Source organism: Bacillus rossius, chromosome 1 (assembly GCF_032445375.1).
Source record: "Bacillus rossius redtenbacheri isolate Brsri chromosome 1, Brsri_v3, whole genome shotgun sequence".
Classification (NCBI taxonomy): domain Eukaryota; kingdom Metazoa; phylum Arthropoda; class Insecta; order Phasmatodea; family Bacillidae; genus Bacillus; species Bacillus rossius.
Genome location: NC_086330.1, coordinates 373,723,489 through 373,748,932, shown reverse-complemented (window position 1 = coordinate 373,748,932; position 25,444 = coordinate 373,723,489). Strand labels below are relative to the sequence as shown.

The window sequence follows — 25,444 nt, the reverse complement described above, 5'->3', positions numbered from 1 at the left end:
ATGAGTAAATAGGTAGTGTGAGGCAAGTGTGTTGAGACTGAGGGGAGTGGTAAAAGACGAGTAATCACGAGAGCATTTGTCGAACTGAGCTCCAGTGGGCAGACTAAATTGTGAACCTTGCGACAGAGCAATAAATTTGTGGCTAAACAATTCAACAGTGCTATAACTTAATAATGTCAATATTAGGTAATAAATAAAATTGTATCTAATTAATTTAGCTACCATTTTCGAACCCATTTTCCATACTAATAACAATATGTAATAAAACATCAACAATAACGTAGTCACAAGTGAAATTGAGGATGGGAAATTTAGCGTTCCGGGACTACACAAGTCCCGACAGACTACAAAACTGCGATGAGCGACGAGAATATGCTGTAACGTAGGGAACATACACACAACGTAGGTGACGATATCCTTCTCTGAAACTTCTTGTTGCCCTTGTCGGCAGACAAAGTAAACATAAAGTTGATCCCTCCCTTTGTAGGGGCCGTTTCGTATTGTTAAGTTTCTTGGAAGAAATACGCCATATTGCTAGAAAGAATCGTTAAAAGGAGGCGTGTTTCGGAAATTGCACATTTCCCACTTAAAACCGTAGGTAGCGTGATGATGTGGTTTGCGTTTTTTGACGGATGTCTTCCCCTCATTCCGCTCCCTTCCTGTGGGGCAGCGTTCGCAGGCTTGAAGATCGGCACCTTCACTGGAGGAGCTCCACAGTGCAGTGATGGTGTGTACAGAGTACAGATGAGACAATATCTCAATGTTTATTCTTTAACCCTTAAACATGAGAATTCCTGGAGCAAGAAGGGAACTGTACCTAGGACCCTCGGGTGATTAGTGGGGCAACATGATCACTGAACCAAACTGAAAAACATTACTTAAAATTATTCTAATTATATCCAGACTTTTTATGGATATGGAATTGAGTTTATAAATAAGCAATACAGCAAATGTTGATGGTTTGATGTAATTGTGTTTTATTTACAACTGCATCAGTTTACAAAAACTTATATAAAAGTAAAAGAAAAAAAAACCATACAAGTTAAAAAGGGATGTTATTCAGATCTTAGCATGCTTATTACATTATTCAGAAAAAATTAACTTACAAACCCATTGTTCAAATATTTTTTTTTTTACATGATCCAAACACATTTTTTTATGTTCTACTTCAATAAGTATCATTGTTTCACATCTATATATAATACACCATTAATCAAACATTAGGAAAATAAAGTGTGTATCATGCAACACTTTTATATATTTACTTTTGAAAAATATCCACAAATAAAACCATATGAAAATGTACATTGTTTCCATACTTCAAACATAAAAGCTAGATACAAAGAATCCCTAAAGAGTAAAAGAGGAGCAAGGTGGCAAGAGTGGCACCAGGGCTGCCAACACGCCTCACAGCCGGGGCAGGCCGGCCGTCACCTGGTTCTCGATGCCGCAGTGATCCGTGCCGCGCAGGATGCGCAGGAAGCCGTGGTCGCCCCAGTCCGAGTTCCAGGAGTTGGCAATCAGCCAGTAGGGCACGCCCCCCTCCACACCCCAGCCGAGGATCTTGATGGCGTGGCCGCCCAGGGCCTCTCCGGTGACGTGCTGGTACACGCCTAGAACACAGTGTCCAGTGTCACGCTGGTACACATTGTCCAGTGTCACGCTGGTACACTGTGTCCAGTGTCATTCTGGTACACAGTGTCCAGTGTCATGCTGGTATACACAGTGTCCAGTGTCATGCTGGTATACACAGTGTCCAGTGTCATGCTGGTACACACAGTGTCCAGTGTCATGCTGGTACACAATGTCCAGTGTAATTCTGGTACACAGTGTCCAGTGTCATGCTGGTATACACAGTGTCCAGTGTCATGCTGGTACACACAGTGTCCAGTGTCATGCTGGTACACAGCTACCAGTGTCATGCTAGTACACAGTGTCCAGTGTCATGCTGGTACACAGTGTCCAGTGTCATGCTGGTAGTGTCCAGTGTCATGCTGGTACACAGCATCCAGTGTCATGCTGGTACACAGCTACCAGTGTCATGCTAGTACACAGTGTCCAGTGTCATTCTGGTACACAGTGTCCAGTGTCATGCTGGTAGTGTCCAGTGTCATGCTGGTACACAGCATCCAGTGTCATGCTGGTACACAGCATCCAGTGTCATGCTGGTACACAGCATCCAGTGTCACGCTGGTACACAGTGTCCAGTGTCATGCTGGTACACAGTGTCCAGTGTCATGCTGGTAGTGTCCAGTGTCATGCTGGTACACAGCATCCAGTGTCATGCTGGTACACAGCTACCAGTGTCATGCTAGTACACAGTGTCCAGTGTCATTCTGGTACACAGTGTCCAGTGTCATGCTGGTACACAGTGTCCAGTGTCATGCTGGTAGTGTCCAGTGTCATGCTGGTACACAGCATCCAGTGTCATGCTGGTACACAGCTACCAGTGTCATGCTAGTACACAGTGTCCAGTGTCATTCTGGTACACAGTGTCCAGTGTCATGCTGGTAGTGTCCAGTGTCATGCTGGTACACAGCATCCAGTGTCATGCTGGTACACAGCTACCAGTGTCATGCTGGTACACAGCTACCAGTGTCATGCTGGTACACAGCTACCAATGTCATGCTGGTACACAGCGTCCAGTATCATGCTGGTAGACAGCGTCAAATGCCATGCTGGTACATGCTTGAAACACAGAATCAGGTGTTTCAGAACATGTAGCCATCCCAATCTTCTATCAAGTGTCTTTCTTGATCCGTTCAAAACCTTCAAATGCTCTATTAGTACAAGTGTAAGAATATCCAATCTTTCGAATATCATAATGAATAATGTAGTTTTTTTATTAGCCTTGACTCCAAATACTTACACTTTGAAATACCAAATAGTATATATCAAAATTAAAGTTGAGTGGCAATGTACAATACATATGAGTACGTTTACAGTTTAAAAACATCAATGGCCTGATGAAACTATTTAGAGTTGAACTTAACACATGCACATATAGCATAGGATAGCAGAGTGACATGATAGTAATCTTAAGTCTGAAATTTTTTTAATAAGTTAAAAATAAATGTCCAGTAGACAGTTGGAACTACCACAACAAAAAATACCCAAAAAATTATAAAGCATATACTGTGTTTTCATATTTGTAACCATTAACAAGAAATAATTATTGCCATTGCACACACACTTGTACATGAATTATCTAAAATATGGTTTTTTAAGTGTCAAAAATTTTAAATAAAAAAATTGGTTGTCTGTAAAGTCGGTTTACGGATGATAGTTTAACGTGACAACGTCATAACAAAACATTGATGAAATTATTGATCCAGAAGAAAAGGAAATATATTCGGCCTGAGACTGAGCCGTAATAGGTTTGTGCAACCAAACCAGTTAGGCATTAAAAATATCATATTCTTCGAGGAAGTTTTTTTTTTTAATTTTTCTATCTTTTGTATAATAAAATCTATCTCTGCATACTTTTATGAATAAAATTGAATCATTTTTATTGAATCATAACTATTTTGTATGGATACAAAGGAGTGAAATGAAATGTACAATTTAATTAATAAATTTACTTTTATTTGCATTCATTAATTCAAATATATTTATTACTTTTGAAATGTTGCGTGCGCCGTATTTATTTTTACAAGTACAAAAAAAATTTATTTGAAGCTGCCGGGATTCCAACTTACAATCCTTGGATTGAGAGTCAGCTATGTTACCCGCGCGGCCACGAGGCTATACTTAAAATATTGTAGTTTTAGATATTATATATATATATATATATATATATATATATATATATATATATAAAAATTTTGTTCACAGTAGGGGAATAATATTATTTCGTTTTTATAACACGATTTTATAACAAATACGCATCCCAAATACACCAAACTTATTTATAATGTGTTACAAAATATTTTAAAACATTGTGCAAAAGATCCCGGGCGTAATTTGAATTGTTATGTGTAACTGTAAAACCCCATTGTTGGTTCAAAACGTATTTGAATATTCAAAATTACTTTTAAATAACCGCACCGATTGTGCTGAAAATCGGTGGACGATCGTTAAATTACATAATATTAATAATTCAAACGACGAAAATATGATTGAAAAGTCAAATCGATGGTTGTTCCAATCAAGTGGAAGAGAGATGCCACGCATGCATACAATGAGCATGAAGAGAGATGCCACGCATGCGTACAATGCACAAACAGGACACATCCGTAGTGGGACACTTTTTCGTGCGTGCAGCCGGCGTTCATCGATTTATTAGACGTTGTCACGTTAAAAAAATTTGTTGTCTGTAAAGTCTGTTTACGTACGATAGTTTAACGTGATGTCATAACAAAACATTGATGAAATGATTGATCCAGAAGAAAATGAAATATGTATCATATTCGGCCTGAGACTGAGCCGTAATTGGTTTTTGCAACCAAACCATTTAGGCATTAAAAATATTATATTCTTTGAGGAAGAAATGTTTTTAAAATTTTTCTATATTTTGTATGATAAAATCTACTTCTGCATACTTTTATGAATAAAATTGAATTCTTTGCGAATATACTCCCGTGGCGCGGTGCACAACAATAACCTCGAACCCCGGCCGAGTTCTCTCTACCGTCCGCAACATACCAGAGAGATGCCACGCATGCGTAAACAGCACACATCTGTAGTGGGACATCCGTAGTAGGACAATTTTTCGTGCGTGCAGCCAGCGTTCATCGATTTATTAGACGTTGTCACGTCTAAAATTTTCCCTCACCTTTAATATTCTAATTAAAAATTTTTTTTCCATTAATATTTAGATATTTATATTCAATTTAATTAACTAGTAATATAAATTTACGCTCATCACCGATTTAATGCTCACGTAACGCTGTAGGCTCCATAATTTTCATTGCTCTTTGCTAACCTGTTCCTCCTAGCATTGCTGCCTAGTCCTTAGCGCAAAGATAATATTTTGACTACATCTTGGTGTTGGGTAAGCCATTTTCCTGCACATCATTGGTGAGTTAAGTATCTCAAATGTATGATTCTTTGTGTGAATGATTATGTGTTTGATCATTATCTTCCCATATGCAGGAACATTATACAGTAGAGCTTCATTATAAAGAACATGAAGGGACGTAAATTATGGCAGTTTGTTATAATGAAGTTCTTTATACCAAAATCATCACAATGATTGCCTGATTTGGTTTTTTTTAACATAACTCGATCTTGTTAAAAAAACAAAGTAGAAAATCTAATACCAATATGAGTGGTACAAGCATCAATTACTTTAACAGCTATACTTTGGGATCAAGATACATACTACATACATACTACATAGTATGTATATGTACAATACAGAAATACATAGGTAAGTTGTTTACCTAAACAGTAAGCCTACCTTTGGAATAAAGACAAGGTGTTTGCAAAAATGCTGTAATAAATCAAAAATATAAAATTTAAAAGTTAGGAAAAATTTTTTTTACATTTTATTGTCTTACAAACTGGATCGCTGGGTGAGAATTGTGGATAATGTTGATTTGGAGATACCGAACTTTTTAGCCACATCAGTCTTTTTATTTCCTTTATCTACTGCTTTTAAAATTTCAAGTTTCACATCAATCGTCTTTCGTTTCCTAGAAGACATGTTCAGTAGTACGGTTTTTTAAACTATAAAAACAAATGGACTTGACACATGTAAAAATAAGTTATACTCGTAGTATAGCCACGTTTCTCAAACAATAAAAAGGAAACGACCAGAGATGTGTGTAGCAATACTTTATGATGTAGAACTTCGAATCGGTTACGTTAAACACGTCGTGCGAGCATAGAACAAAGAGTAATGTCAGCGAACACCGCTATGCAGCGCTTAAGTCGCTACACCAGTTTTGTGCATTAATTTCAACACTAGTCCATTGCAGTCATCTATGGCGCATATCAAAATAAATAAGATGGCAGTTTGTGGATGAATGTCGACGATTTTATCCGTTTGTCGTTTACCGTGCCGGGCAGAAAAGTGTTTGTTCAAATGAATATTTATAGAATATTTTAAAAATTTGAGCCAGAAAATTCGTACTAGTGAAATTTTTTTACGTTATGTTATATGGACGTCTGATGGGACCAAAGGCATAGTTCGTAGTAATGAATTGTTCGCTCTAATGAAGTTCTTTAAACGGGGTTTTACTGTATTTCCATAATGTATACCCATTTTCTTACCTTATGTCATTCTGTGTTTGAATGATCAGTGTCATAAATTAGTTGAATGGTCTTTCCTTTTATGTTGGTATCACCTTTCTATGCAATGAAATGTATACACTATTTTATTGTTCAATGTATCTTCACATGATCAACTGTAAGTGGCTTTGTTAGGATCTAGAGTTGCAAGTCAAGTGAAAGTGTGTATTGAACAAATCAACAAGGAAGATTATTGAATCACCAGAGACAATTAATGCGCTTGTAAGATATTAAAATAAATCAAATTTTTAATAAATATTATATTCATATTAAAGTGTTTGTTATATTCATCACTTTGCAATGGGGGCCTTAGGCAACTTACAGCTAACTGAAATTATATAAGGAATTAAAAAATAAATTAAAATTTAATTTTTTTTTAAGTTACACTTTGGGTGCATTATGCAAAAATGATGAAAGTGAGTTTATATGATTAATACGAATAATTTATAAGATGAAAAAGTGCTACAAAAAAATAAAAAATTATGCTTTTAAATCATATACCTACCTATTTTAGTGAATGAAATTGAGTACTAGTCCATATAGTAATAAAAAACATTTATTTACTGTGAATATTAGTGACAGAAATAGTGTTTGTACATTTTTTCAAGTGTATTTTAAGTGTATATATATATGTGAGGTTATGTTCCCATATGTACTATTTATTTGCATTACAAACTATAAATTATAATTTAAATTCATTGTTTTTTATTTTAATTAATAACTAAAATCTATCTCTATTATTAAACTAAATTTAATAATTAATTTTATACACAGATTTTTATTAATATTGAATACCATGTATTTAATAAGAAAATTTAATGAGATTAAATTTAAACTTAACAAACCATATTTATAATACCACTCAGTCATTTTTATTATTTTGTTTCTATTAATTATTTGCATGCAGAATTAAAGTTTTTATTTTTTATTTTTTATTCGGAAGCCATGAAGCATGGAGTGACTTACTAGCAAGAAATTACAATGGCGTACCCACGAGGACGGGCAGAATTTGTTTTCAAAATTTTAAACTTAAAAAAAAAATTACTTAGGTATGTATCTTCCTGAGTATGTCTGCTCGCATATAATTTTTTTTTATTATTTTTGTTTGGAGCATAAAAGCCATGAAGCATTGGATGGCGTACTCTCAAGAAAGGACAGTGGCGTACCCACGAGGGCAGAATATTTTTCAAAATTTTAAAGCAAGCCGACATACTCGGGACGATACATACCTACCACCCAGAACCCTTCCTTCATCTCCCACCTCCCAACGTCGGGGTCTGCCCCTGGTTTTATCGCAGTAACGGGACACTCTGTCCGTCAGACGCGCTGGTCTCTCCCGGGGACACGGCGAGGTGCGCCTCACCTGACTTGTACTGCAGCAGGTCGCTGTACACCGTGAAGGTTCCCTCCACCGGGCCGTTCTTGAATATCTCCAGCTGAATCTGCTCCTCCGCGCTCTCCACCGAGTAGCTCTTCCGCCCTGCGAGCACCAGTGCCAACCCCGCAGTTACAGTCTGTCCCTCGCTCGGACCACACTCCTTAGTACCTCTTAGGGACACCTGTATTTCGCGAATACATTCCGTGTCAAGGTATTTCACAAAACACTGTAGCTTTTCTCCTGTGGTTATTGGCTGAGGTCGGTGAGAGGTGTCGTCCCGCTCTTGATGAAGCCAATGAGAATGTGGTCACCGTTCTGCTGCACCATCACAATTTGCCATGACTCTTAGGAAAAGCTACAGTAGTATTTTGTGAAATACCTTGACACGAAATGAAATCGCGATATACAGGTGTTCCTAAGTATATTCCATGGTGTTGTAATGCATTATATTTCCTTTTGTTATTATCTTTTACTTTATGTTTCAATTATTCACACTAGGTATATAACTTCAGATTGTGTGTCTGTTGTATGTGTCAATGTTTTAATTCAGTTTGTTTTGTATTTGTTAATTGTAATTTTTTTGTGTTTGTTTGTTTTTATGTGTGGTGTCTACCACCCTGGCTCATCGCTGTTGGTAGTCATCTCACAGCATTAATAAATAAATAAATAAATAAATAAATACTACCTGCTTGCCAACATTAAAAATATATATGTATATCATCTTTAATTGTAATAAGTTTTACTATATTTTAATTTAACTATTAGTTGATTTTTCTAAGACAGTATATAAGTATCTAAAAACAGTATTATTAGAGTTGTACACAGTCTGATCAAAAAAATTAATTCAATGCTAAACACAAATTATTATTTCATAGGAGACTTGTAACTATAAACAACAAGGCATTTCCTAAAATTAAGTGCTATGCTCGAAAAAGAGCAAGCATTTTTAATATTAAATGATATAAAAAAATCAATGACAAAAACAGCTGAAAACCAAGATGGCGTCTTTCAATTACAATCCTTTATATACATACATACATACATACATACACACACACACACACACATATATATATATATATGACGAATTCAACGAAATACAACAGGAAAATGTAATTTTAAAATTCTCATTCCAAATTTTACTTTGCAAAATACAATTTTTCAGATATATTAAAAAAAAAATTTAATTACATAACAAAGTTGTGTCTAAGACTGTTGTGTTCTATGGTGTACCTATATCTGGCAACAGAGCACACCAAAATGACAATGGTATGGCCCAAATAAAGCAATGGAAAGAGAGTAAATTACCCCACTTAAATGCCCACTGCAATTTAAGGATGAGGCGCAGTATAAAAAACAACACTTCAAGGGACAGATAGCAACCAAAACATGGCATATTGTTTTATAAAACTTTTAAGCCAGTTTTAAAAAGTGTTTATGCCATTTAAATTCTTTTGTAAAGCATAGAACACACATCAAGAGATTTACAAAAACTGTAACAAGTGTCTTTTAACAGAATTATTACTGTTTTAACTGTTGAAACTTGAAATTTCTCTGCTTTATTTTTACTGTTTGATCTTGAACTAATTAGCAACAGAACTATGTTCCATTCCACCCACATTTGTACCCCTGTACTACAAAATGCTTTAAGGGATGAGAGAGGAGGGTACCCCAAGAAAACTTTGATCACAGCACGATTCAATGTCACAATTATTGCTCTTAATATGTATTACCATATTTTCTTGCTACAACTTAGATTTTACGAGAAAAGAAATGCACACTACACGAAGGTTAAGATATAACCATTCGCTAAAATTACATGGTTTACTGAATCCATTGTTCAACAAAGAGTCTTCTCTGAGTGGAAAGAACCAACCACACACCCACAAATTCATTTTATCTTTTTAAATAAGTAAATGAACATGTTGAAAATTTTTAATTCCTCTCTCAAAAAAATATATACATCTGAACTTTTTTTTAACTCACTGAAAATCATTATCAGTCAACATTTGTACAGAATGAGTCTGAATACAACGACAAACTTTGACCGCAGAATCATCCCGACAAACTACATGACTCATGATATAACGTCCTGCCCAAGGCTGGTAGGTATACATCTGTGAAGTATCTCTGAACAACTTTGGTTATTGTAAACAATAGAGAAAAAACTATTTACGATGAAACACTGAGCATCTGAATTATAATTAAAGTTATACAACAACCGAGAATTTTGTCGCTGTATATTATTTCACCGATATAATTTTGCTACCGCGGCAAAATTTGCGGTGGTTGCAAAACATCATTCAAATAAACATAATTCAGACGTTCAGTGTTCCATCTTAAATGCTTAAATATTTACAATAAAAATGTTGTTGAGCTCCAACTTCAAAGATATCTTAGGAAGCACTTTAGGCCATAATTCATATATTTTGTCGGCTGAATTCAGACTCATCCTGTGTACGTATATAAACTTCAAATTTAGATATGATATATAATAAAACAATGAAACACAACAATATTTAATTATATGTATATTATATATATATAAACACACAGCTTTGAATTTAATTACATACTGATGCTATTTACCTACCCTAAAAATGGTAATACCGTATACGTACCGTATTTACTCGCATAATGTCCGTAGTAATTTGGCTACATTTTTGACAAAAAAAAAATGGGGTGCGGACATTATGAGGTGAAGTCAGAAAAAAAAATTTTTTCCTCAAAATTTTACATGTTTTGTGTAGAGTAAAAAAATTGTTCTCTAATAATTAGTTTACTAGCAGAGCGCTGGTGACTGGCGACCCTCCGCAGCGGACGTGAGAAATGTGACAGGTGTCGAGATAATTGGGTGCCGGCGATTAGTGGAAGACGCCACTCTTTTTTTTTCTTCTTTCACTCAAGTGTTCGCTCCTACGTTCAGAAGCCGCAGCCAGCCTACACAAAATAAACGCTTTGCGTGAAAAGATATTTTTTTAATCTATCATTGAGATGGCCACTGACGGCACGGGGCAGATGTCTAATGTCTGCATTAGCCAGCGCCGGCGAGCCTCCCTCCCTGTCCCTTGCCCACTGTGTGTATAAAAACACTGTGCGCATTTACCCCCACCACTTCTCCGCTACCTCCCCTACTTTGTGACGTAGTGTGAGTTGATGTGTACTGGCTTGTGCTATATATAGCCCATCCCCTTGCAACTCACGTGACGTCGCAGACAGCTGCGCAGTGGAGTGCGAGTTTCTGAGTCTGGACGGTTTCACCACGCTACAAACCCTCTCAGCGACAGCTCCAGAGAAATGAACAACTCAAGGTCAAAGCATTGTTGACAGCGTCGGTAAATTTCCATCCCGTTACTGTGCCTTTCAGGGGTGGCCTAGGTTGCTTTGTCTGGTGCAGACTCTATGCGGATTTAAAAAAATTTCATTTCAAGTATTTAAAAAGAAATGTGTGGACATTATGCGATGGTGGACATTATGCGATTAAATACGGTAGTTCATCACTGATAGTTTATGTCATTTGTTAATACCAAAAAAAAGATACAGGATTCTACTTCGGCAGTTTGTGTTAAGGCATGTTCATTTTTCAGTTACCAACACTGCATTTCACAAGTCAACACCAATACCTACATAAATAAATAAATAAACCACTTAACATACTGACAACAAGCACATGTAACGGCAAATTAAAACTGCTTGTTATTTAAATTCAAAAACTTTGACACTATAGGACCAAGAGTTTTCAAACAATAAATGCCAAGAGACATAAAAATAATTTGCCATAAAATCTAAAAACATTTACCAACCCTCTTCTTTAACATACTTGAATAATTTACGAGACTCGACACGGACGTGAAGCAGGTGTCAAGAAAGCAGTAGCCAAATTGAAACAGTATCACTTCAAGCTGCAATAAATGGTTTATTAGGCAGCAGGAACTACTCAACAAAAAAATTACTAATTTATGGCTGAATATATCTTGTAATGAAAACATTTTACTCAGTAAATTCCTCTAAAAAGTCATATTTTTTGAAGTCCCAACATTTTCCCCGCAAGGACAATGTACGTATATATTTTCTTCATATAACGTTTTACAAATAGTGTTTTTCCTGCTTATAATGTTTGCTTTATAAATTTCAATAAATGAAAAAAAGTTTTAAAAATTTAACTATTCCAACACTTATCCCATCTGTGAAGTTTAACATGTTAAAAGGTTTTTTGTATATGTACTTTACGAGCATTTTTTGTTTACAATCACGGCTGTACCATAGAAGTAGATTGTTCAAACAGGATTGCATAGAAAAACAAAATGTAAGTGTGGCAGAACACTAGCGCTACATGTTAGTGCTGGCTAACGCTGTGTGTTCCAATTTATTGAAGGTACATAACGTTCAAAGTTACTTGAAGGAATAAAAATTACAAATCCTTCCATTCCTTTCCATCGTAGTGTTTGCAGATGTACATACGCAGTATTTTAGTTGACCAACTATTCCGCAATGACAAGAATAAAAAGGTAAGTGTATTCTATCGCTGATAAAAAATTTAATTTATTTCACCGTCATCTCACGAATCGTGAATTGTTTTACAGAAAAGTGGCAGTGTGCCTTTAAAGACAAATACCTAAATAGAAGCTTGAAGCAAGATGAAATTGAAAAATTGTTGGCTTCGTAAAGCAAATTCGAGCACCAGTGGTTTAAAATTTTTGCTTGATTCCATTGGTAAAAAGTTCGAACAATGACAAGTGCTAAATTGGTATTTTCTGCTTGTAACATTTTCCTGCTCATGTTTTTTCCTTATGCCCCCTTGAAAAAAAATTGTAACGGGGTTCTACTGCTGCGTGTGCTGCATATCAGTGATTAACATTATTGGCCAGACATCAGAGGGGCACAGTTCAGCCACTATCTAGTGTTTGTCAGTAACTGGTCTCAGATAACAGGGAAATACAGGGAAATGGGACTCTGACGGCACACCACATTACTGAGAAACTGACCTCACGGACTAACAGATAACTGAGCAAACAACAAGATAGTGTGTTGTTTGCTGCATGTCGGGTTTCAAAGAACTGGGCGTTCCTCCTAACTGAACAGATGTTTCCATCTTATGGGTCAATGAAAAAAAATATTCTAAAATGCATGAGCATAAAATAAGAAACTTACTTAGAGCATTTCTACCAAAAATATTTTAATTTTTTTTTCAATATTCCAAAAAATAAATAAATTTGTATCAAATGAAAATAATTACACACATGTGGATGTAAAAAAACAACTATCATGCTATATAACAAGTAAAACAAGAGCTCTTTTAAATTTTAAAGTTCGAGAGTCCAAATTGTTTAAAATCTGGTCCTACACTGAATTACAAACAATAAATTTACAATGGATGAGCAAAACATTATGAACTTTGAAGACAAAAAAGCACCCAAATAGAATCGAAAAGATACACAGTTTTCCTGTTAAAGTCCCTTACCCTGCATTACGCAGGTACAGTTGACAATGTAAACTGCACCCTTACCGAAATTCAAATCTTTGCTGTACGGAACATCGTAGCCCTCGCGACACTTCTTGCTGCACTTGGGCGTGGGACCTTCCCCGGAGCACGGCATTCTCGTCCCGTTCACGTGGTGCTCGCACGGCTGGATCTGGTACGGCAGGCAGCCCTGCACGGCACACATTCACACCTGCTCAGCGCGTGTGCTCGCTACTGGGACTGGAGCTTGACATTTTACCCTCAAATAATTTATCACTGGAATTTCCATGACTTTTCCAGGATTTAAAAAAAATTCCCTGACCCATTCTGACATTCCTGACCAATTATAACTGATTTTCCCTGACAAATTGTAACTCCCCTGACTTTTCTCTACTAATTCTAACTTCCCTGACTTTGCAGAATGTGGACATCCTAAGTCAGGCCCTCTGACTGCTATTTTCCTCACATTATTATATGTAAAACAAAAATAGTTTTCAAGCAGAAAATTCTTCACAATGAGGTCACATGAATTCCTTGCTTATCAAATTAAATCAAATATCAAAGTATTTTAATTTCATCCATGCAAGGACCTCATTGGTTGGTAAAAACTGGATTGTTGGTAGTCTGTTTACCTCTGCCTTATTCACACAGTTTCATGTGGGTACACGTCATCAGGCGCAAGAACATGTTACATTTGCAATATTACCAGAGACACAAGCGGCGCAAAAAGACACTAAGTAAGAGTTCAAAACCATCAACTTAACCACGAATAAACCACACTTTCAGATTTACAGGTCAAATAAACCTCTCTTAAAGGAAGCTCCTTAGGGTATGCATGGTTTCTGCCCGTAAAGGGACGCGAGAGCACACCACCTGTCGCTTCTTCGGAACGTCGCTCGTGTAGAGAGGAAGAGAAGTCTGGGAATTCATCAACCCAACGAGATCAGCTCCCAAGCCCACTAGAGACACACCCTAACGGGGGAAAGGGGGGGGGGGGGGAGACTGTGCACAGGAGATAAACCAACACCAAGTGGGTGTTCGCTTCAGCTATCTTCATTGGGCATACGACCGTCTGTATCAGCTGGTGCTAGAAGCCACGGGAAATTACCTTCACGTAGTGTTAATTCACCTTTTAACGGAATATTCTGGAAGCCCTGCTTCAAATTTATTCTCATTATTTTTCTGTCAAATGGCAAATTCAACATTGCCCCACAATCCGGGTGATGTGCAAGCAAGCATTGATCACCAAATATTACTCAATTATTCATTAACATAAAATATTTATCAAGAGCATTATCTTTTGACGAATGACCCTCCCTCAACAATCAATGCTGGTTCATTGGCAATGCCAGAAAAGATCAGTAAGGCTGCGATGGCTTTTCTCAACTATTATTTACTTTCAAAGGAAGATAAACTGATTCTGGCCTATGAATCAGACGAAGAGTTAAACACACATTTTGCATTACCTACTTTTCTGTAATACAACGTGGCAATACATTTTCTAATTTTGAACGCGTAGTTTCACTCTTAATAAGATCTCAAGTCGCGTGATAACTTTCTCGGTTTGCTGCTAGACCTGCCTAGTCTGAGTTGCAGTTACGGGCAGCAAGTTTCAAATTACGGAGCGTGGTGGCGCAGTGTTAAGACACTGGACTCGCACTCCAGAGGACTTGAGTAACAATACCCACTATTGTCTTTGAAAGATTTGTGCAATGGGAGTGCATGACTTGATGTAAGTTTTTGGACATACGCCATTGCTTAGCACATGTATGTCTGTAGAAGAAAACTACAAAAAAACACAAATGACAAAAAATGACGAAACGTCGCTTGTTTCTGTTTTAGAAAACGGCTGTGTTTGTTTCGTCTTTTCGTTTGGTCGTGCTTTTGTCTCGTTTTGACTGTTGTGCTGAATTTTTTTGGGTTGAATATTTTTGTGCTGTCATCATTTGTGGGTTTTTTTTGTTTCTCATTTTTTTTTTGTTTCTGGAAAACTATTGTGTTTGTTTAGTCTTTTCGTTTTGCTGTGTGTGTTTTTTTTTTGTCTTGTTTCAACTGTTGTGCTGAATTTTTTGGGTTCGGTATTTTTTGTGCTGTCATCATTTGTGGTTTTTTTTTCCATTCTGTTAGTCCATTATTCTTTGTTTTTCATTGTTTGTTGACCATATTCCTGTTGTGAAGCATTGTGTGACGTTAAATCCTGACAACAGCAATTTTTTGCTTAATTTGTGTTTTTTTGTAGTTTTCTTCTACAGACATACATGTGCTAAGCAATGGCGTATGTCCAAAAAACTTACATCAAGTCAATACCCGCTACAGTCACTATAGTTTCCCGTTGTTCCCGGAGTCTCCCCTCGCCGATGAGGGGGGGCGCCACTCCGTCGACCCAGCAGCGGACGGCCGGTACCTGGCTGGAGTTGTAGGGCCCGCCGCTGACGATGCCCTTGGAGACCCAGTAGCTCCAGGCGGCGCCCGGGAAGCCCCCGTTGCAGCCGAGCCCGCACGAGTGGCAGCACGAGACCAGCCCCTCCGCGGACAGGTGCGCCTGCTTCTTGCCCTCGGAGTGGATGCACACCCGGTCCGACATGGCCTCCACCGCTCCGAACGCCTGCGGCAAGCGACACAGCACCTCGCGTCTCGACAGACTGCACGGCACGGCCGAGGACGTTTCCTCACCGCTTCAATAAAAACGTCATTTCTGAGAGTATCGATAGAGGTCTTATTCTACAAAACAGCTCATATATTCACCCGACAGTAACGAGACAATTAGCCAATCGGAAGCTTTAAAAAAAATACGATAAAACATTTATAGGAATGTAAATAAAAAACACACCTTGCAGAAGATCCAGTATTATTAATAGAACAAATACCAGAGCAGTACTGCATTTACTCTTAATATAAAAATAGAACAGGCATTAAACATGACGTGAGACAACGTTAACTATCTTTTTTTAATGGACAATGAATATTAAATAGTCACAGGAAAACTGTGCAAAAACAAATAAAACTTAAAAAAAACCAGGGAGCGCAATTAAAAAAAAAAAAATTTAACTGCATTCATGAAGAAACTCTGACTAATCTTAACTTTTGTTGCTTCATTTAACTTTTTATTCACAAAAATTATCATGAATAGTTTTGTTATTTATTATTTCATGTCATAACAGGCATGACAAGAGTATTAATACCCAAAGTAACGTGTAATGCTTTATTCAAAGCAAAGCACAGAAAATGACTTGTTCGACTTTACACTTGAAATTTTTGTTAAGTCTTCTAGCAGAGTCTTTGATGAGCATACATGTGCGAGTTGAACGAACATCTCACGACAACTACAACCGCTTTCTTTGATTCCTAATAAAAATTCATTAACTAACAAGGGTACAAAGATGAAACAAAACTTTAAAACTGACCAATGATGTAACAAATATCTGTTAACTTTTAAATAATGTTCTTACACTCTACAAGAAAACATTTTAAAAATAAAAAATTTTCAAAGCAGTCATAAGGACTGCCGACAGAAGTGAAAACTTCAAACAGTTGTTATTTTTGGATATCCAAATTAATTTTTGATAAAAATCAGAGATTTTTTTGCAATTTTTATGAAAAAAAATATTATCACACAACAAATTTGTTTTATCACGTTAGTAAAATATCTCCTAATATACTATAAAAATATGCATTGCACAGTAATTGAAGGTATTAAAAAAATAAAAAATGATGTTTTTCATTTTTAGGTTATATTGCTACAAAGACTCCGTATTCTTCGTTATTCAAACTATATATCTATATGAGAATATTAATATATTTTACACTCACTTTTTACTGCACAGTAATCGTATACTTGAAATTTAAAATAAAATAATGACAAATTATACATATTAATTGAATATACTAAACACAGCGACACAACAGCGAAGAGCAGCTGACTATCTTTCTCGCTCGGGTACACTCGGCGGTCCCGAGTTCGCCCGATCGAGCCTTTCCCCTCAGAGCGTGACGGATCAGCCTAACTTACTACCTACGAAAAAAATGTGTGTGCGGTGCGCCAAAAGAAGTTTATACTTCAAAAACTTTTTTTTTTCCAAGGAAAAACAATCTTTAAAGTGAGATCCTTCAGTGCAGGGTCGGGTAGTCGGCACAACTCCGCAGGCAGACCCCACGAGAAGGGCTGGGAAAAGGATAATAAGGTGGTACCCTGCTGGGCCGCAAAACAGCTCTCAGGGCTCCGGGTGATCGCACTGTTAAAAAAAAATTGGTTGTCTGTAAAGTCGGTTTACGGACGATAGTTTAACGTGACAACGTCATAACAAAACATTGATGAAATGATTGCATACTTTTATGAATAAAATTGAATCATTTTTATTAAATTATCACTATTATGGAGTGAAATGAAATCTACAATTTAATTGGTGGATTTACTTTTATTTGCACTCATTAATTCAAATATGTTTATTACTTTAATGAAGAGATTATTTTAACTAAAACTTTTATACATGTTTGCTATTTAACTTCTTCCAATCTGTGTTATTCTGTTAAGGATAGGACGATGATAGGAAAAGTAGGAAACGAATGGGAGTGTTTCAAATTTAATGTGCCTCGAAAAAGTCAAATTGATGGTTGTTCCAATCGAGTGGAAGAGAGATAGATGCGGCACAAGCGTACAATGAGTGTAACGGGACACAGCATAATGGGACACAGTGTAACGGGACATTGTGCGTAACGGGACACTTTTTCGTGCGTGAAGCCGGAGTTCATCGATTTATTAGACGTTGTCACGTCAAAAACAGTTCAAGTTGTATTACAGGTCTCTGATTAGGAACAACATTTAAGAACCATTGCACTTGCCTATACAAGTTTAGTTCCAAGGTTTAGTCTACGACGTGTAGTTGTCATGATGGTTTGCACCCTCTTGGGCAATCAAAAATTAACAAGTTTATAGGGACAGCTTCAATTTCACCAATATCACGTCTTTTTGTAACATCACAAAATACCTCAAGAAAATAACAATGTCAAATAGTTAATGAACAAAAAATAAATTTGACGGTTAGTTCATTTCTTACAGGTAGGCCCCCATCGTCTATAATAAGACAGTAAAAAACACCTTTTTAGTTTTTATTTTTATTTATAAAACCTTATAGGTACTGCACATCAGCAAAGCGTTGTTTGCTGCCAGGCCAGAAATGAAAAACATTAAAGTACCTGCGTTTATCCATTGCCTGCATGCTTCCAGTCTTGATTAAAGAGTTTTTAAGAATTTTTTAGTGAAATTTAAAATCTTTTAAGGGTCCATGCTTAGTGAAAGACAAATTAAGGACTTTTAAAGGCACATGACCCCGTTTTTTGGACAGGGTGAAAAGGCTAAAATCGGTGTTTTCATGGCTGTTTCTCGGTATGAAAAATTCTAAACGCAGTATTTTGTTCGTATAGGGACCTGCAGGGAGCCTTTGTCCTAATATTCCCAGGTTGAAATGATAAGAGGCGCGTCACAGGGACTGCTCGGAGCCCGGCGAGACAGAAGCACGCCCTGGCCGGGCAGGAGGAGCGGAGCAGCACGCCCCGGCCGGGCAGGAGGTGGGGAAGCAGCACGCCCCGGCCGGGCAGGAGGGGAAGCAGCACGCCCCGGCCGGGCAGGAGGAGGGGAAGCAGCACGCCCCGGCCGGGCAGGAGGAGCGGAGCAGCACGCCCCGGCCGGGCAGGAGGAGGGGAGCAGCACGCCCCGGCTGGGCAGGAGGAGGGGAAGCAGCACGCCCCGGCCGGGCAGGAGGAGGGGAAGCAGCACGCCCCGGCCGGGCAGGAGGAGGGGAAGCAGAACGCCCCGGCTGGGCAGGAGGTGGGGAAGCAGCACGCCCCGGCTGGGCAGGAGGAGGGAAGCAGCACGCCCCGGCTGGGCAGGAGGAGGGAAGCAGCACGCCCCGGCTGGGCAGGAGGAGGGGAAGCAGCACGCCCCGGCCGGGCAGGAGGAGCGGAGCAGCACGCCCCGGCCGGGCAGGAGGAGGAGAAGCAGCACGCCCCGGCCGGGCAGGAGGAGCGGAGCAGCACGCCCCGGCCGGGCAGGAGGAGGGGAAGCAGCACGCCCCGGCCGGGCAGGAGGAGGGGAAGCAGCACGCCCTGACCGGGCAGGAGGTGGGGAAGCAGCACGCCCCGGCCGGGCAGGAGGAGCGGAGCAGCACGCCCCGGCTGGGCAGGAGGTGGGGAAGCAGCAAGCCGCGGCCGGGCAGGAGGAGGGGAAGCAGCACGCCCCGGCCGGGCAGGAGGAGCGGAGCAGCACGCCCCGGCCGGGCAGGAGGTGGGGAAGCAGCACACCCCGGCCGGGCAGGAGGAGCGGAGCAGCACGCCCCGGCCGGGCAGGAGGAGCGGAGCAGCACGCCCCGGCCGGGCAGGAGGTGGGGAAGCAGCACGCCCCGGCCGGGCAGGAGGAGCGGAGCAGCACGCCCCGGCCGGGCAGGAGGAGGGGAAGCAGCACGCCCCGGCCGGGCAGGAGGAGCGGAGCAGCACGCCCCGGCCGGGCAGGAGGAGGGGAAGCAGCACGCCCCGGCCGGGCAGGAGGAGGGGAGCAGCACGCCCCGGCTGGGCAGGAGGTGGGGAAGCAGCACGCCCCGGCCGGGCAGGAGGAGGGGAAGCAGCACGCCCCGGCTGGGCAGGAGGAGGGGAAGCAGCATGCCCCGGCTGGGCAGGAGGAGGGGAAGCAGCACGCCCCGGCTGGGCAGGAGGTGGGGAAGCAGCACGCCCCGGCCGGGCAGGAGGGGAAGCGGCACGCCCCGGCCTGGCAGGTGTGTACTCTCACCCAGCACGACCCGCACGAGCCCTGGTCGCGGATCTCCTTGATGGTGGGGCACGCCGGCCACTGGTCCCGCGCGTCGAACTGCTCCGGGAGACGAGCCCCGCCCAGCAGGCGCCTCCTGGGCGGCAGGAACGCCCGCGCGTCCGGGTGCACGCCCATCAGCCGCCGCACGTACGCCATCGGCACGTCCTCCGCGAAGTTGCGCCCCGCCTGCACATGCGTCCGACGACACCCGCTCGCTTCACGACCGACACGCACAGATCTGCAGCAGTACTAGCTGGAAGGAACCCTGCTTAGCTTAAATTTTATATATCAAAGAATAAAAATCAATGTTCTGTGAGACTCAGATTATTAAATAAGAGTTCAAGACAATGATACCACCACGTGAAAGTTAAAATGGCTGTAAGGAGTGATATACTCGGTGTTGGTAGGATGCAAAGAGAAACGGAACACTAGTATATTGAGCTTGCGGTCACAGATTGCCTAAAGCCGTCATGAAGGAACTCAGCGGCTAGGCGGGTTTTGCGTTCCGACCACCTCTGTGCGCTCCGCGGTCAGCATTGTGTAGCATTGTGTAGCATTGTGTAGCATTGTGTAGCATTGTGTCTCAGACTTGCAACTGATCCTGCAGTGAGAGGCTGGGGACACTCGGAAAAGCACACAAACACACCACTTATATTTTCAATACTAGTGTTAGATCTCCACCATTATTTTTTTAATAAATAAATAATCATTCAATGGCAATAGCTAGGAAATGTGGGTAAACGCAGTGTGCTGGCACGACCACGTGTTTCTTGTTTTCAGAAGCGACGCAGAGTGTGCTACTTACAAGAGTAGTCAGCAGAATGCACACGAAACAGCCACTGGCGGCGGCCTACTTCGCAAACCATAACAGGGAAATAAGGACATGTTTATAGCACAGAGTCATAACAAAGTTTTAACACATCAATGTCGGTCAACACTATAAAGAAAAAAAAATTTCTAACCTTCTGATGTGTTAAAAAAAATTTATTTTGCTTCTTGTTTAGGCCTTTAGAGAATATCATTTATAAAAAAAAAAGTTATGCTCTACCATTAAATGAGATACTCCAACTATTAAGCTTTGAAACACTTATCTAGAAAATAAAATAAATCTAAAAAAAGTGTTGTTATTGCTGTAAATATTAGGTACTTAAATCATTCCATAAAAATACACTTTTAAACTCCAAGTGTCCCCAGCCTCACACTGCAGGATCAGTTGCAAGTCTGCGACACAATGCTGACCGCGGAGCACACAGAGGTGCCCGGATAGCAAAACCCGCCTTCCCGCTGCGTTCCTTCACGGCGGTTTTAGGCAATCTGTGACCGCAAGCTCAATATACTAGTGTTCCGTTTCTCCTTGCATCCTACCAACACCGAGTATACAACTCCTTACAGCCATTTTAACTTTCACGTGGTGGTATCATTGTCTTTAACCCTTATTTAATAGTAATCTGAGTCTCACAGAACATTGATTTTTATTCTTTGATATAAAATTTAAGCTAAGTAGGGTGGTTTGGTGAAAGAATAAGGATAATGTAAATAGAAGAGGTTTGACAAACACTTGAAAAATCTCCATCATTATTTTTGTTTAGAAACAAGGGAGTGAAGATGCAGGTAAAAGCTAATGCACTGTTATTTTATTATCATAACCAAAACTACCAGTCCGCCAAACTTTATAGTATTATCCGTTTAATCCATTTTAACATGATGGGCAGTATTTTAATTCAAAAGCGGAAAAGCCACTGTTACTAGACACAGGAAGTGAAAGCTACGTGAATTTAATGATGGATATACCCAGGCGTCAATCCTTGACAGGGTTGCTTTTAGCAGCATAGAAGCACGGAATGCGACTTATTATGTGCGATAGCACGTAACCTGGCGTTTAAAAGGAATTATAATGTTTGATACAATGTGAAGACAATTTATTTTGTACGTCTGGTTACATGCTATGGCACGTAACAAGTTGTGCTCCACGCCTCCAAACTGCTAAAAAACAAACATCCCTGTGAAGGTTGGACGCTTGGTTTGGATGCACAGTAGAGACTTACGTACTTGGTCTTTCCGCAGCCATACGTATGACAAATAATTTTTTACTTTTTATTTATCTTCCCTATTGGTATTTCTGGTAACTGTTCAGTACCACATATCCAAGATTATCCCTTGATCATGATGGCATGATTTTATGGTACATGAATCTTGATCTTTTAATTTGGTATGTCGAAAGATCCTGCACGTAACAAACACTTGTGATGTAACTTACATTTTGCATTCAAATATGATCATTATTCACTGCTAAATTACAAGTTTTTGTTACATTCCGGATCTTTCGATGTTCCAAATTAAAATTTTTCATCACGTACCACAGGATCAAAATATACAGGATCACACCATCAGGATCAAGGGATGGACTTGGATATGATACTAGTGATGTGTCGTTTGTGAAAACTTTGTTCAAAAAGAATGAATCTTTGAGCGAACTAAATCACACTATTCTTTTTTTATGTAAAGAATTGGTTATTTAAGTCAATTACTCAAAAGCTGAACAAGATTCCGGAGAATATAAAACGCAGAGAGAACGAGGAATCTGAACCGGTCAGTCTGATTCGTTCGTAAAATGGGAGTCACAATAATCAGTAATCACAATGTCCTGTGTTCATAAGGACAAACAATAACTAATCACAGAAAAAGGGTAACACGAAAAGGGGTGGGAGTGTGGAGTTGGCGATGAAACAAGTATCGTGTTACAATTATTATTCATGGTTTTTCTAGGACTGTTTACTTAATTTATTGGCGCGAGCTTTGACACGTGTTTATGCAAATTTTTTTTGGAACAGTCAGTATGAGGCTAATCATCTGGAATTTTAAACTATTTGAGCCAATCAGATTGAGATAACCAGCCAGGCAACGAAGCCAGTCGCCTACAACAAATGAATACTTCAATGTGTGAACGAGTTGTGACTATTGAGATGTGGTCTTCCCGTTGTCTGTGGTCACAACTAAAAGAATGAATCTTTTTAACAAATCACTAAATGGAACTGATTCAAATGAATCAAATTCAGTCAATTGATTCGTTCTGCCGAGCATTACATGATACAGAAAACGTGACACAGGATTTTTATAGCGTCACTAAATCCAAATACATAATATAAACGTACTTACATGTCTGGAGAACCACAGGATCAAGTTACAATGCTTAAGCAAAAATGTGGTGGCTGCATCAATGCATACACTACCTAAAGTAATCTATAAATGGTAATTTCTCAAAAAACATGTAGGAATTTTGAAACCCTCTTTTCAAAGAAATTAGGATAGGTCTTAAGTGTCGTAGAACACCATTTTTGGAATTATATATTTTTTTAACTAAAGAAAAGTATCTAAACTATAAATTTACCACTCCATTCGCCTGAGATTCTTGTTGCGTGTGCATTCCACTTAATTTCTTTATTCATAGCTACAGTAATATAGGTCTCAGGACAGTCACCCACGAATGCTGTATCAACAAAGGTTTCTAGGCTTAAAGGTGCAGTCACTCACAAGTAAGTTACACAAGATGGCTCGAGGGATCAGCAAATGTCGACACTTCAATCAGGTTAGCAAGTGGACAAAAAGTGTGGGTTAAGGCCTAGTGTATGTCAAAGGTTACAGCTAATCTAATGTACGCTCTACAAAGAAATGAGAACAAAAGAGTTGATATTACATACACTGATATAATATTTAATACGATTTTTTGGACTATCCCATTGCAGTTTTGCACTGTATGTCATGGAAAAAATTCAAGAATGAAAAATAGAAAGAAAAAAAACAGTTTGTTCTGTTCTCAGTAGGTTTATGTTTTCATTTTAATTTTTTTAATTTGCATTCCTGAAATGTTTTCCATAACAAACAATGCGAAACTGCAATAGCGTTAGTCAAAAAAAAGTACCATATCAAAATTACCCTTGCATGAATCATTTAAAGAACTGATATAATAATTACCTTCCAGGTGGTGTTCAGAGAATTAATGTAGTTTATGAAATCATCTGACAAAACGTCCAGTTGATTTTCTTGGGGAAGCTCAGCAGATACGATGCCTGCCAATATTAGTATTACGAAGCTCTTCATCTTACTGGACCAAATAGGCTTGTTACCTAAAACAGAATCAACAGAAAAATAACTTATTTAGAACTCTTCCAAGAAAATTACTTTATTCCATACGTCACCCAAATTTTCTACAAAATATATCAAAATAAACGTTAGCGTACATAAGCAGACAGCAGTGAACAATTCACGTCCCCGTCTCGAATATAAATCAAATACGACAGCACAGTTTAACAAAACACTCCTTTGTCTCTGCAAAACTAGTCAGTCTACTTCTGCTGAAACGTATCCAAATTGATCACAAAGACAAACTAGTCTCGTGACAATGACAGCGCATCCTTCTTCCTGGAAGACAAGAGTAAAGTAATAACAAACAAGTTTGTCAACCTTGTGCATTCTCAATTCCCCCTGAATTTGCAGCTGGACAGTTGCAAGCATGTTTGAATCATTTCCTTATATTATATTGTAAGTAACTTCTTACAGTAACTTTTGATACTGACGGTCTTCAGTGGTTTCAGTAAATTATATCGATAATACTGATGAGAACTGATAATAAATGGTGCAGGGTGTTGAAATTTATTTAAATTATTTTGAAGTCTATTTATGGAATAATTAATGAAAATACCAAACACGTTAATGTCAATGAAATCAGATATTTAATTGTTCAATGATTATTTTTACTACCACAGAACTTGCCATTTTAAGCATGGCAGGTTCGTAGATAGCAGGGAGACCAGTAATAGTCAGCCACAAAAGTAACAGTAACAACACTGGTCGATTGCCGTTCGGGTGACAATCGACATGCTGGTGGCGGGTGATGCTTATAACATTAGGCTGGGTTCACAATTAAAAAAATTAAGCGAGTGCATAGTAAGCCATGCACACGACCTGTGCGAACTACGAAATCGGTTAACAATTGAATTCTTACTGTTAATTTCAGCCAATGAAGTTTCGCGAATAAGCGACATCTGTTTGCAGTGTTAGTAAATAAACATATTAACTTTCAAAATAACGTTAATACTTTTATTATCTCGACATTTTCTTACCACAATATGGTTAATAAATATAAACATATTTCTAGTCCCGCCAAAAAAGCACCCTGCTCTTCTCTCATTGGCTGTTGTGCAATGCGTACGCGATCGAAATAAAATATATTCATTTCACTCCTATGCGCACGACCTCGCTCCCATGCACACGACCAAATTTCTGCTATTGTGAATCGTTAGGTTAGGAAACATGGCGTTCATATCCTATGCACACGACCTACTGTAACTGTTACTGTTATTTTTTCAATTGTGAACCCAGCATTACACTCACCTGCCCAGCATTGTGTTTGGCACATTCGGATCGCACACACTACGGCAAGGCAGCGATGTGCCATAGAGGCCTGAGCGTACTAGAGGAGCACCAACGGTTGGCATCAGTCTTTAAACCTAGGTTTTTATGTCTTACATTGGACTCCTAAAATGTCTCTCATGAACTGAGTGCAATTTTCAGG

At 39.2% G+C, this 25,444-nt stretch overlaps 1 protein-coding gene across 1 annotated transcript; it reads right to left on the bottom strand.

Moving 5' to 3' along the window:
• Positions 1–953: 953 nt before the first annotated feature.
• LOC134528498 (cathepsin B) lies at positions 954–24,377 on the bottom strand. Its single transcript, XM_063362166.1, has 7 exons — positions 24,111–24,377; positions 23,845–23,996; positions 19,852–20,058; positions 15,478–15,678; positions 13,119–13,263; positions 7,598–7,714; positions 954–1,613 (listed from the first exon to the last, which is right to left on the bottom strand). Exons 2-7 carry the CDS (start codon positions 23,968–23,970, stop codon positions 1,408–1,410), a joined length of 1,002 nt encoding a protein of 333 aa, XP_063218236.1. The 5' UTR covers positions 23,971–23,996; positions 24,111–24,377; the 3' UTR covers positions 954–1,407.
• Between the last annotated feature and the right edge of the window lie 1,067 nt (positions 24,378–25,444).